Raw genomic sequence first — 13,716 nt, 5'->3', positions numbered from 1 at the left:
TGCATCATTAGTAGCAAACGAGGATGAAAATTACATCAAAAGCCAATAAACTCTTTGACTTTAGTGGCACAATACTAAACATCTGAAAAGAAATCAGAAAGGAAGGTTTGCATGTAAAAAAGTACATTAACACAGCAGTAAATACATTTTCTAAGCATATTTATATGCATTTCTAGCATATAAAATCTCTTTATTTAAGATCATCTTAAATGTTTAAATCAAAGTAAACAACACAACACATAAAAAACATGCACGTGCACACGGACATATACAAACATACACATTTATCTCAGTCATTCACTAAACACTTCCAGAAAACAAAAGATCTATTTCATCTGGAATGCTAAAGTACGGCTGATATTTCAGAACAGCATTTGTGACAGAGCTATGCAAATAACAATGTAATCGTGGCCCGAGTATGTACAGTAAAATAGTTTATGCAAATATAGGGAAATTAATTAGGGCAGGATTGCTGGATTGTTGAGCACAGTCAAAATGTTTCCTTTAATTTGTAAATTTTTACAGCACATCACATTAATCATTTACTCACTTCTTTATTCCATTTAGGGCTACATAATTGTATGAAATAACAAAATAAATAAAATAAAAGAAATGAGAAGAAACCTATATAATTTTATAAGAAAAGAAAGAACAAAGATAAAAATAAACAATAATAATAATAATATAAAAAATAAAATCAACAAAATCATGTGGTGGTGCCGAAATGACAAAGTCTGATCATCCCCATAAAGCCACAATGAAAATAGATAAATATTATACTAACACTGAATTACTTTGATTCAATTTAATTAATATATTAAAATTGCCTTTTAGTTTTTACTACTCTAATAATAATAATAATAACCATGATTCTCATTCATTAAATGTATTATTACTATTATTTATATTATTATCATTATTATTAAAACAATAAGAACTAAAAGGTTTTTAGAAATAAAAGGTTGGTCAAACAATGAAAACAAGAGTAACAGCTAAAATGAAGTGTCACTTCAGATCAGTGGGAGAAACAGGCGCTTCTAGAGGAGAGAATGAATCTATAGGGATCTACCTGAGCCCATTTCACGCTACTGTCAAAACGCCTAAGTACTGCATCCATGCGGACAAGGATTAACACGCAGGACAATGAGCTGAATTAAGCCAAGTGTGTGTGTGTGTGTCTGTGTTGCGGCCATGCTCTGCGACTCACTCATGTGTTGCTATTCCATCTGTGAATAGTGGGGGTCTGATTGATTAGACAGGTGCCATTCTTCCTTATGCAGGAACGGCCGCACCATGCACGGTAAATGCCATGCCTATATCTCTCTGTCTCTCTTTCTCGCACTCCTTCCTGACAGCTCACATGACTGGTTACTCATACCCTGCTAATTACCCAGTCCTCCTACCAGCTAAAACATACATACCCGATAAACATACACGCCTTAAACATTTACACATGCAGAGATGCTTATAAACACAAAACACAAATATAGACTTACATCTAACTCCTTAATAATAGCTTTAGCTATTAAAAGCCACACTGTTAGTGCTATCATGTCACAGACACCACCGGTGGCGGCTTTAAACCGTGTCAGCAGGGTTTCTTGTTATTGTACATTGACGAGCACGTGATTTAACCTTTGGGGGTTGAAGGCTGAAGAATGGGACAGGTGGAATTAAACGCAGGCCTCGCACGCAGGGGCAGCACAGGCAGCGTGGCCGGCCACGCGGCAGATCGACTGTAAGTTTTAATATGACGGAGCGCGTGCGGGCGCTCCAGCCTGGAAGCACGGGGATCTCTACGGGAATGCAGCCGTTCGCCCGCGCAACAGGGGCTGGGAGCAGACGAGAGCGGAGCTATGAAGTGCAAATACACCCGTCTGACACATCACACAGACATGCACAGGTCTACTCTTACATCCCGCAAAGCAAGCCAAAAAATTTGTTTTGCTATCTGCAGATACATGTGATGCAACCCCAAGTTCAAACAGTGCTATAGGCTGCAGTCAGGTACATCCGTACCCTGTCTGGAAGAATTACCGCACATAAGCAGATTTGTTCAAAAGCCTCCCATCAGGATCGCTTCGATAATCTACAGCAGGGCAGAAATAAAAGTCAAGAAATTTCGCATTCTAGATGAAAAAGAAACAATAGCTTCTGTTTGCCTAAGCGTTTCCACTGGGACACGTTTAAACAGGTTTTAAAAAGTCATGTTAAGCAAGCACAGCGAGATAATGTACATAAAAGTGCTGAAGAAAATGACATACACAGGCTTGATTTAGCGGCATTTGAATTTCAAATGCAGCACGTTTCTCCAAGGATTTCATCATTCTGGTTTATTTGAGGGAAAAAACTGGCCTGAAGGTGTGCGTATAGATATTAATACATATGTTTGCGACCCTATAGAAGCTCAAAGGTGTTTTACAAACAAACCCGGCGGAGTGCATTAACAATAAAATAGATTTTCACCTAAATGTTTTGAAATAACTCACTTTGTTGAAATATTCTGACTGACTTAATTTAATTTGATGTAAAACATGAGATAATAGAAATATAAAATGATTCAAGTATCCGAACAGTGCAGAAATTCAGCGATTCAAAGAGTCCAGAACAGCCTCCAGAAACGTTCCACAGCTGACTGCAAGGAGTCGGGCCTTACATGGTAAGCATCATACTGATCTCATCACACACACACACACACACACGTGATGTATGACAGGAGAAAGCGCAGAGAAATATTTCACTGTCATCCGTCACCCAGCTGGGCGATTCATTTCCCTTTCTCTGTTACGAGACAACCACAATTTCACAATTTAATTGAAGACCAATGAAGCTAAAAGAGATTCAAAAATCAGTACGGATTCACACCAGTAGAACTGGAGAAACTTTACCACCTTAAAGCTCTAACATCCTGTACTTTCACACATATATAAATGTTCCTGTGTATACACACATAACCACAAACAAATGTAAATGCCAGTTACTTTTATAAAAAAAAAAAAAAAAAAATGCCATCCCGATTTTCATCTTATATTCTAATTATTTACTTCACAGTGCTAATCTACTTCTAAAACTATTTTACATTAATATATTTTTAAAGTACAAAACCAGCACACAAAAGACACATAAATTTTTTGTAATGCATCTTCTATTGAGAGATAACTAAACAGGAAGGGAAAACAGATTCAGAAAAGCTATATCCGCATGCCGAGAGACAAACGGTGAGTCTGCTGGGAGCCGGTGGAAAACGCAGTGGCTAAAAGCACTATTTTTACACCCTTATCTAGCCCTCGTGGACCCTCCTGCTTCTGGAGTGACCACACTCCCTATTGACCTGCTGTAACTGTATCCTACAGGCTCTCAGCCAGCCCGCGCCTGCTCTGCCTCTCTCTAGCAGGACGAATCATCCGCAAAATAAAGACAGAAGCAAATGGGAAACCAAGGTCTAAAAATTGCAGAGAATAAAGCACATTCTGGTGTAATCGCTAATGCCGGTGGGTCATTTTTTTTTTTTTACGCAATCAAGCGAGTCTCAGCTGGCGTGGGCCCTGTTAAAACCGCAGTGCGTTCGGAAAATCCTGATGGATTGATGCATAAATCACACAAATTGACAACTGCATCATCAGGCTCTCACGCTCACGGTGTGCTCTGTGTGTTTTCATGTGCGCGGCACCTGCGTGCGACTGTTTCACACGAGTGTGTGCGTCCATCCGACGGCCACTTATTGCACTTTTTAACAAAAGAGCAAAAATATAGCTTCCCTTTTTTTCTTACGGCCCCCCATCCGGCCTCTCTTTTCTCCTGAATGACAGGCCGCTGGAGGGGCCGGGAGGGAGGGGGCTCTCTTTTAACTGGAGTTAATTACCCTTGGAATGCCTCAGACCCCTTCAAATAATGGGGAAGTGGCAATGCTCTGTCTCCAATAAGCAGGGCAGCGTAAAGACAAAGAGTGTCCAGACAGTAATCGACAAGGGGCCACGGAAAGAGAAAGACATGCAGGACGAGCCACGACACCTCTCACACAGGGGAATGGGATGGAGCCAAATCAAGACTGAACGGCAACAAAGGCCTCCTCGCACACACACACACACACACACATACACATGGCAGAATAAATAAATCTGCGCTGTGCATATTGACATCATTTGACAGATGAATTAAGTAAATGATTTTATAAGGAGATTAAATGGAATTTAATTTACACAATCTCTCTTTATTCCTGCTGATCCCAGCCTCTGGGGTTTCATTCGCCTCTCGCAAGAGAGAGAGAGAGAGAGAGAAGGGAGTATGAACGGGTGTAGAGATAAACGCAAAATCAAGTTTTCTTCAAGGGCCACAGGGGGGTTTGGGAGTTTTAAAATCATCCGCAAAAGCGACAAAAGGTTGAACATGCATGAGTGAAGGCTCAGACACCTTCTGCACGATTCTGCGCTGAACTATTCAGCCCACTGCAGAGTCCAGCAGTGATTTTACACACATGACACCCGCGCTTCCAGTGGACATTCACACTCCATTGCCTTTAAAAAGCTGACTGCTTGCTTCTGGTCAAATTAAAAAATGTCCAGCATTAAGCTTTGATGTAATTTTCTTCCTCTCCTTTTTGCTTAAAAATAGTTTCTTTTTTATTATACACATACATTCTAGAAATTTACGGAAGGTTTTGAGGAAAAATGTAAATCAGTAGAAAAACATGCATGTAATTTTATGACAATCTTTTGAGAAGCTGCATGAATTTCTTCACGTAAATATGGAAGTATTTTAAAATGTCCTCATTCATTCGTTAAACAAAACTGAAAACACGCTGAACAATCAAAGCTGTACACCACATATGTAAAAAAAAAAAGTCATTTAAAAAAATTATAAATATGTATAATGTATAAAACAAATTTTAAATGAATTTTAAAAATCAGTTTTTATTTGTTTTTAAATAAACTGCTTTTAAATAATTTTTTTATAAAACACACAATAGACATTTAGATATCCTAAATAACTTGATAACAAAAATCTAGATAAGGATACTAATAATAATAATAAAAACATTTATAAACGTTCCCATCATAATTAAAATAATCCAAAAAGACATACAAACACGCTCTCCAACTGTGAATGTAAATATTAAAATGAGCGTGCAGATGTAAATGTACATGCAGACGGTGAGAGTCTCTAATTATGATAATAGCTAAACCAGCACTTGTTGTTATTACCATCATTAATATACTAATTAGAATCTCAGTAGTCAATTTGTGTTAAAATAAAGATCAAACAGCGAGCGGGCGCCAAATGGCTAAAAGGCTGTGAGGAACCGACACTCTTATCTCCGAATTTCCTTTCATGACTCTGAATAATCCAGTCAATCTAATGATCCTGTGCAGGGTGTGTGCCAACACACCCACGCCACTGCTGTCATTCCATCAGCATACAATATTTTAAATCTCCATCACTAAATAAATTCCCTTTCACAACTACGTTAGCATGGATTCTTCAGGTGTGTTTATAAATGGCTTTCAGGCTGAAGTTGAGCTGCTCGTGTGTTGTATTTTGCAGGACGGTGGCTAAAGGTTTAGGAGACCAGGATGGTTACCTGTTTGTGATCTTTCTGACCCTTCTCAGTGTCTTTTTTTTTTCTTTTCTCTGTACTGTAGGTGTTGCCAGTTCACAGCCTGTTTTTCTTATCAGTATTCATATGCAGCAGAGGGCAGAGGTTAATAGTTCGGTTGTTTCTTTAATCAAACTTGTACGTGCACTTGTTCTGCTACATCACTATTTTGACAGATTCAAAAAGCAAAGACTTACTACATAATGCACAATGTTTTACAAATAGACATGACTTAATCTGTTTTTAATTTGTTTTATAAAATATATTTTTCAAGAACCACTATGAATGTTATTTTAATTATATTTCTCACCTAAAATATTTCATTTTTAGCTGTTATCTAACATGATTTTATAACTAAACAACTAAACAAAATAGCAGGTATTTAGAACAGAATAAAAGTCTGCCAGTGCAGAACCTGACATCTAAATCAGCGTATTCATGTTTCCTCGCTCTGCGCTGACAGAAGTGAGCGGGACGGAGATAAATATGAAGCTAAGGAGCTGTTCTCTCTGCCGGCTCCTGGACGGTCCGCTCGTGCCCCGCGCACTCAATCCCTCCCTCCCTCTCTCTCTCTCTCTCTGAGCCAGCACACCGTCTTTAATACATTTAGCGGGCCACATGCTGTGCGACCGGTCTGCGATTCAAGCCACCTAAGACCGTTTTCTCCCATCTATCCCATGGCTTTCGTCTTCCCCTGCTCCCTCGGCACTCTCTCTCTCTCTCATGTTGTTTTCCGCCACGCACTCCTAATGATTTACACAAAACACTCTGTCCTGTCAAAGCGGACACAGATTGCTGTAATAGAGGATAAGCCGTCAGCTACCGGCACAACGTACGTCCGCACGCACACTAGGCTCCAGACGCTGCCTGACAGCGAAAACAACCTTGACAAGGAGGACCACGGTGACCACATGCACACATAAACACACAAACAAACCAGGACAGGAACTATACTGACAAAACAAACAGTCTAGCCGGACACACAAGTAAAAGTAGAAGAAATGAAAATGTACCTACTGTTGTTCGGAGTGCAGGGAAAAACACTCAGGGAGCGAAAGTTCTACCGAATCCATGTGCGCTCTGCGATCATCGTTTGAGCAAACCTCTTCTATAAATTAAAGTTTTCTCTCTCTCTCTCTCTTTCTCTCTGGCTTCTCTGTCTCCGCTCCTCTCTCTCTCTGTACCTCCTCCTCCTCTCTCTCCCTTCCGTGACTGAGCAGTGCAATTAACAGGACCGTTCTCCCGGTGACAGCCTATAGGCACAGCCAGTTGGGACCAAAAGCTCTTGCACTCTTCTAATCAAGGACTTAAAGCCACGATTGCTGCTCATTAATATGAAGCAGGGCTTTGCATATGCAGTCCCCCCGGCCCTCCCGGATGCCAGATTGGTGGCTTCCCAGCCAATTGGAGTGAGACAGGGCAGTGTCTGCGCCCACAGAGAGACGGAGCGGGGAGAGAGGGGAGGGGAAAGACAAAGAGCGAGCGAGCGAGCGAGAGAGAGAGAGAGAGAGAGAGAGGGAGAGAAGGAGGGAGGGGGAGTGGTGTAATGAGAGGGAAAGTGGGGGTGAGAGAGGGTTTAAAGAAGCAGCCCGCGTCTCTCCCTCAGCAATGCTTATCGGCTTGCGCTGTCAAGTGTGCAGATAAAACCGCTCACTTTGTTGATACAAAACATTGTGAATGAAGCCGCTTGCTGTTCGCTTTGCATCCGCCTCTGTTTGCACGCTCATTCGTTTCCTTCGTCTACCTGCACGGGGAACATTAAAAAAAAATATGTGTTATAAACAAATTGAAAAATACAGTTTGTTTTGCAATGAAAAAATGTAGTTTTTCGGGCTTGCGAATGTTGTCGTGCACTTTAAGTGAGTGGAAATAGTGGCGATACAGAGCTGCAAAACCGTTGCAATCCAGCGCAACATCATAACAGCGGCCCATCACAGCAAATGTGGAAGTGAGGGAGTGGACACACGCTACCGTGACCACATCACTGACAGATACAGCGAGAAAAGGCTGAGGAAAGATCAAAGGCACCCCTTTGTTCTAGAATGATTGAGTCACATTTGCGGGGCATCCAGGCTGCCGGCGCGCGCCATTCGCAAGTACGTGTGTATGTTTACGCGCGTGTCACAGGCTCGCTGCATTTCCAGCAGCAGCAGGGAAGATATTGCTGGCATCTCAGCACACCGCAATTCCCCACTGATAAGAAAATTCAGGAGCCGCACCGGCCTACAAACCATTGTACTTGCCCCACCACGCCGCCACAGAAATTGCATCTGACCGTCTTTCATATTCCAAACTTGCAGGGATTTTGATTTTGGAGGCAGACGTCTCTTTAAAATGCCTGTCTTGGGTCTCTGAAACTGAACTAAACCTGTTCACTGGATCTCATATACGAACCCAGGTTTCTTTGATTGATTTTTACTTAATTGCTTTAATAGTGTTAATAAACATGAAGTCATATAACCATTTTTTTCAACAGTCCTTAAAAAATTACAAAGCAGTCAAACTTTTATTAAATAGCATTTGTTTTTTACTTTACATGACAATAGCACTACTCCTACTCCTACTACTACTATTACTACTACTACTAAATTAATTAATTAATTAATTAATTAAAAATATATTAGTTTGGTCTTTGTCATTACTTAAAACCACATTTAGGAAAACATTTCAAACGAAAAAAACTCTATATGTGTATGAAGATGTTTATCTTAAATCTAAAAAAAATATATAAATCCAAAATATATAAATAAATGAACTAATTAATGAACAAATAATGATAATAATAATAATAATAATAATTGACAAAGTGGTCAAACTGACCTTAATTGATAAATAAATAATACTAATAATACTACTAATAATATAGTATGACTATATAAAATTGCAGTACTGTCATCGTATTTTAATAACTTATTTCAAAATTTCACAAAATATCTTTTTTTTTTTTAAATAACAAATTTTTACAAACAGCTATTAATGCTCAGGTAGGCAGCAGGTGCGTTGTGTAGAGTAAGATATATCGAATGAGAGATGCACATCAACAATAAAGAGGCACAGATCAATGCAATGCACACATCACTGAAAACTAATATCTTTCGGGGAAATTAGATCTACTTCTAAACTGCACAAAGAAAGAAAAAGCTTGATATGGCATATATAGAAACGACTGAGTGAAATTCAGGCTTTTCCTTTTGAATAACAGATGGGCAGAAAAAAGAAAAGCAAATGCGTTTGAACGATCAGAATCATGCAACTTTGTTTCCAGAGAAGTGTAAAAGACTGCTAGAAGATTCTTTTTATTACATGGAAGTGTGTTGCCATTGCTGAAGGACACTCTGGGTCTAACAAAGGAGTTTTGAAATAACACTCTACTGTTTCTGACCGCACACACACACACACACACACACACACACACACACACACGCTCACACTTGGAAAGTTACATTTGCTTAATTTATTCATCTGTCTGCTTTTAAACAATGTACAGCCTCTGCAATCTTTGCACCACAAAAAACAAGGCACATGATTAAAAAATACTAAAGCAGTGGTTTCAAAGCGCCGCCTGGAAACAACAGGCAGCCGACTGCCATTTGAAACTGTTTAAATTGCACTATATGACAAACGGAAATGAAGAGGATGAGGAGAATGGGAACCGCCATAATGTTTGAATGCAGATAGGAGGGATACCTGTGTTCACTAAGGTCCCATGAGACCAACAAACATTCCTCATATTAAGATCCACGAAGATCAAATGCAGAGCGTGGAGCTGACAGACAGCACTCATACTTGAGGAACTAAGATGCACACTGAGAAGAGGAAATCAGTTAGATGGACTGATTTCAGACTGATGACTGAAGATGTATGGTCTTGCCTGAAAAGCATCTAAAGAAAGCGGTTAAAGTGAATCAAACCTGAAAGCTCAAACTAGCAACGTTTTTTTTTTTCCACTGCCGACATGCTTTTTTTTCATTTAGGTTTCACAGCAGGGGTGCAGTGTTGTGTCCGGATGTATTGATTCAATTACAGTGGCCTGCCTGCTTTTGACAGACCCCCCTTTAGGTCACATTTCCATATCTGTGCTGAATGGGCAGCTGTGACCCCCAAACACTTGCCACGTGGGACTGGAAAGACCCAAGACATCACTCCAAACTCCTGTCAGTCAGTAAATCTGACTGCGATAGCAACATGCTAACAACATTAAGTTTAAGCATAACAACAATGCGCTCTTAGCAGCACAAAGTTATTCAGAATCGAGCCTGGCTTCGCTACTACAAGCTGTCATTAACAGCCTTTAATCCCTGCTGCCCCGTTGAATACATTTGAACTTAAGTATGCACGACTAGTCTGCGCTGATTGCAGCGGCTGTCGATACGTGTCAATAGCTGCCCATCTTTTTCATTAGCAGTTTTAGCACAGCGCTTCTGCTTCTATTGTTCAGACGGTGTGTGTTTTACAACGAGCCGCGTCTCGCTTTCAAACCGAATCCCGTTCTGCCACAAGAGACGGCCGAGCATTCAATTCACAAGCCGGCAGATTGAAAGACGAGCTCTGAGATGTAAAAACAAAACGCATTAGGCGCTAGCAAGGACGGGTATGCAAAGTCTCAAAATGGATTTGAAAAGACTCTGGCTTTTGTAAGCGTTTGTGTGTGAGTACGTGGGCGTGAGAGCGTGCGCGTGTTTTTTATTTGTGTGTGTGAAATGTTAAAGACAGGGATGACCCTTTTGGTCACTGGCTGTTGACATGTGGCTAAGAATTATCAGGGCTAGCTTGGCGGAGCATCAATCACGCCAGTCAATAGGGGAGGGCAAGTTCACTTAGGTCACATGTCAGCCGACCAGCCGCCGAGCATACAGTCAATGCAACCGCCGCTGGAGTTGTTTAAAATCAACTTGTCAAAAATTGGGCTGTAATAAATTCAAGAGGCAGAATGCTTATTTGTAGCCACTCGGGTCAGCACGGGGCGTCTCAGAGTGAAAGCTCTCAGGCTGAGCGGAGAAGCGTATTACAAACAATAACGCTGCATAAATGTGATGCTGTTGTTTCTATATTCATAACATAATTTAAAAATAGAGCAATTTAATAGGTAATTGGATAAAATAATTAAAGAGTTGTACTAAAAATGCTGTGTGTATGTGTGTATACACACACACACACACACATATATATTTAATTTACATATTAAAATAGGTAATTATTTTTAATACTATATTACAATGTGTGTGTGTGTGTGTGTGTGTGTGTGTATAAATAAGTAAGTAAATAAATAAATAAATAAATGTAAATTATATAATGAAAGATATTATACATGAGTTTGGGAAAACAATTTTTTTTTTTTTGTGATTTATTCTGTCTGACTGATTGTGCATTTGTGCATTAGACAATATAAAATGCAAAATCAACTTAAAGACAACTTACACACATGTACACTTGCATACACTCCTAAATATATACTGTTATCAAGCTTAAAAGCAAACAAATAATTTCCTTACATCTGCTTCTGCTTCCTCAAATTCCTAAACTCAAAGTCCCTCGCAAGAGAAAGTAGACTGAAAAGTGTGTGTGTGTTTGTGCCTGTCATATGAGAGTGCTGCAGTGCTCTTGTATTGCGTCTTGATGGGGACACAAAGGCAGGTTGGCAGCTGTGTGCCGGGACGGCCCTTCAGTCTGCAGTTCAGCAGTGGTCAACAGAGGGAGCTACTGGCTGTGCGGTGGTCAGTGTGTGTGTGTGCGGTCTGATGAGCAGAGAGCTCTTCTGTGTGTATGTGTGTTTGTCCTCTGTTGTTTTACCCCATCGCTGTCACAGAATGGATATATTTATGCCTGCCACTGTGGTCTGAGTTGCCTTGTCATACATGAAGGAATATTTAAGGACTCAAACGTATGATGGGAAAATAGGAATTTGAATACATAGTGACACTATGGAATACTACTTTGCTAGGATTCTATTAATTGTACTTGATTATATTAAATTCAAACAATAAATAAAATGTTACATTTTATACAGATTTTGTAAGAGAAACAAAATAATCTCACATTAAACTTGTAATAATCTGTATTAAATTAAAACAGATGTCAAAATCGTTAGATACCGTGTTTACAGATAAACCGTTTTTATTCCTGTTGAGACAATAAATAAATATATAAATAAATAGAGTATAAGAATTTATTTTAGCTAGTTTGCTATCAAATATTTCTTAATATATTTTAAGAAATGAAATACCAACAAATCTAATTAATTCATATTTATGCAATTGAAATGACATATTTCACTAACCTGTAAGTCTTATATTTCTTATTAGTTACATATCATACACTGTCTTTTCAGTTGTAATATGAATTTTATTTAAACAAATTAACTAAAAAAGTTATATGCTGTTTCAAAAAAGTAGGTTTCATGTGAGACTAGGTAGTCAAAACCTTTTCACTCTATCCATACTTAAACTCACATACAAATATATATGCAACTGAAAATTCCAGGGTGCCAAAAGGACGTTTTAAACAACTGCTATGGTACCACTTTCAAAAGACTTGGGTGGGTGAGCAAAACCGCTCTATGAAACCACTGTTATGAAGGGGAAAGCGACACAAGGTTACTATGGTAGCGAATGAGTGAATAGCTAAGTAATCTAATGGTCTATCAGCAGGTACAATTGTCACATGAAGGAAAGTGCCAATTTCAAAGCCCCCCTGCTTGGCAGGGTGATAACAGGCTAGCGGGGGCTCCAGGGACAGCGGCGAGCCCGGTGTGCGGCATTTGCTAACCTCTCTTTGATACGGCCACTGCTGTTTCCTGTTTCGACCCTCTTCTCCCTCGTCTTGAATCTCTTTAGCAGTCCGACTACACGCAGGATAGTCACCAGTGCTGTAGTGAAGAATGGAAAATTAATGGTGTTAGAATGAGAGCTTATCTATCTTTAAATACAGTTTATTCTTTTTTTAATCAAAATATCCACTTATTTTGATTATTTATAAACCATATATACTAAAAATAAGTCCACAAATTACATTAAATAAATAAATCCCATATCTAGAACACAGATACCCAGACCTCTGATATGCGATACACATTAGCACATTAAAGTACCTTTTAAGTGCAGGTATTTGCAGTTCAGCGTGTCTGAAAAGGATCAAGACCCGTCTTATCCTTATCTATGGTTACAATTAATACACCTTCAGTCATTTCCCAGGTCTACTGGGAACAAGTTTACTTTCAAACACATGACCGGCCTTTAACTGATATACTCTGAGCAGATATAGAGACAAAACTGCGCATGAAACGGTTGTCATTCCTGCACACATTTTTTTTTTCAGTGTAAGATAAGCTTGAGTAAACATGAGCACAAAATACTGCTGTCTCAGAGGGTTACGTGTGCATCGTGCACCTGCATGAACCACACTGTGTTCCTGCCACTGATTATGTCTATATAAAGCTGCTTTAAATAGCCTCAATTAAAAGTAAAGAAAAACTAAATATTTAGTGATACACACATATATATATAAAGTTAGTGCTAAATAAAAAAAATTAAAAAATGATTGAAATGATGGTTGGACTCATTAAATATTCCTATTGAAAGTGTCCCTGCTCTGCCAGGATGTGGCCTTGGCCTCTCAGGCCCTGTTCTGAATGGAGAGCTGCCATCACGTCAGCATGGCCTGTTTAACCACATCACTCTCATCTTGTACCATTCATGCTCTTCATGCCAAAGCTGCTCAGCACCACACTGCAGCCCAGTGTTTTATTGTCCAAAACATTTCAAATGTCTGGTCTCGACAGGTAATGCGTTGATTGAGTTTGTCATTGCCATACAGCGTTATTTTGAAGCGACAATATGAATAGAATATAAAGTGCCAACATTACACATCATCTGGGTTTAAATTTGAAAAATTGAGATTTCTGCACCACTACTTAGAGCAAAGAGAATTGGTAAAACACTGATTGTATAGGCCTAACTGCTAAAATACCTTGTTCTCTATATAGCGATTCTGTTTCATGCTATAGAGGCAGAGAAATTACATACTTTCTGTCATATCTACCAATAGTGGGTGAACTAAAACAATTGGTAATTCTTAAATTTGTCTCACACAGGTCAAAACTCTATATTTCATATTATTAAATCAAA

General features: G+C 39.3%; 1 protein-coding gene across 1 annotated transcript in view; it reads right to left on the bottom strand.

Moving 5' to 3' along the window:
* The window catches only part of LOC107719475 (estrogen-related receptor gamma-like), a 99,079-nt gene extending 92,189 nt beyond the window's left edge, over positions 1-6,890 (bottom strand). Inside the window, exon 1 of the mRNA XM_016526893.1 lies at positions 6,611-6,890. Coding sequence (XP_016382379.1) covers positions 6,611-6,666 — 56 coding nt within the window. The 5' untranslated portion in view covers positions 6,667-6,890. The remainder of the gene's footprint in view (positions 1-6,610) is intronic.
* Between the last annotated feature and the right edge of the window lie 6,826 nt (positions 6,891-13,716).

Source organism: Sinocyclocheilus rhinocerous, unplaced genomic scaffold, assembly GCF_001515625.1.
Source record: "Sinocyclocheilus rhinocerous isolate Xijiao unplaced genomic scaffold, SAMN03320098_v1.1 scaffold1234, whole genome shotgun sequence".
In the NCBI taxonomy this organism is placed as follows: Eukaryota; Metazoa; Chordata; class Actinopteri; order Cypriniformes; family Cyprinidae; genus Sinocyclocheilus; species Sinocyclocheilus rhinocerous.
The sequence above is the reverse complement of the archived record's forward strand: the minus strand, read 5'-3'. Positions and strand labels throughout refer to the sequence as shown.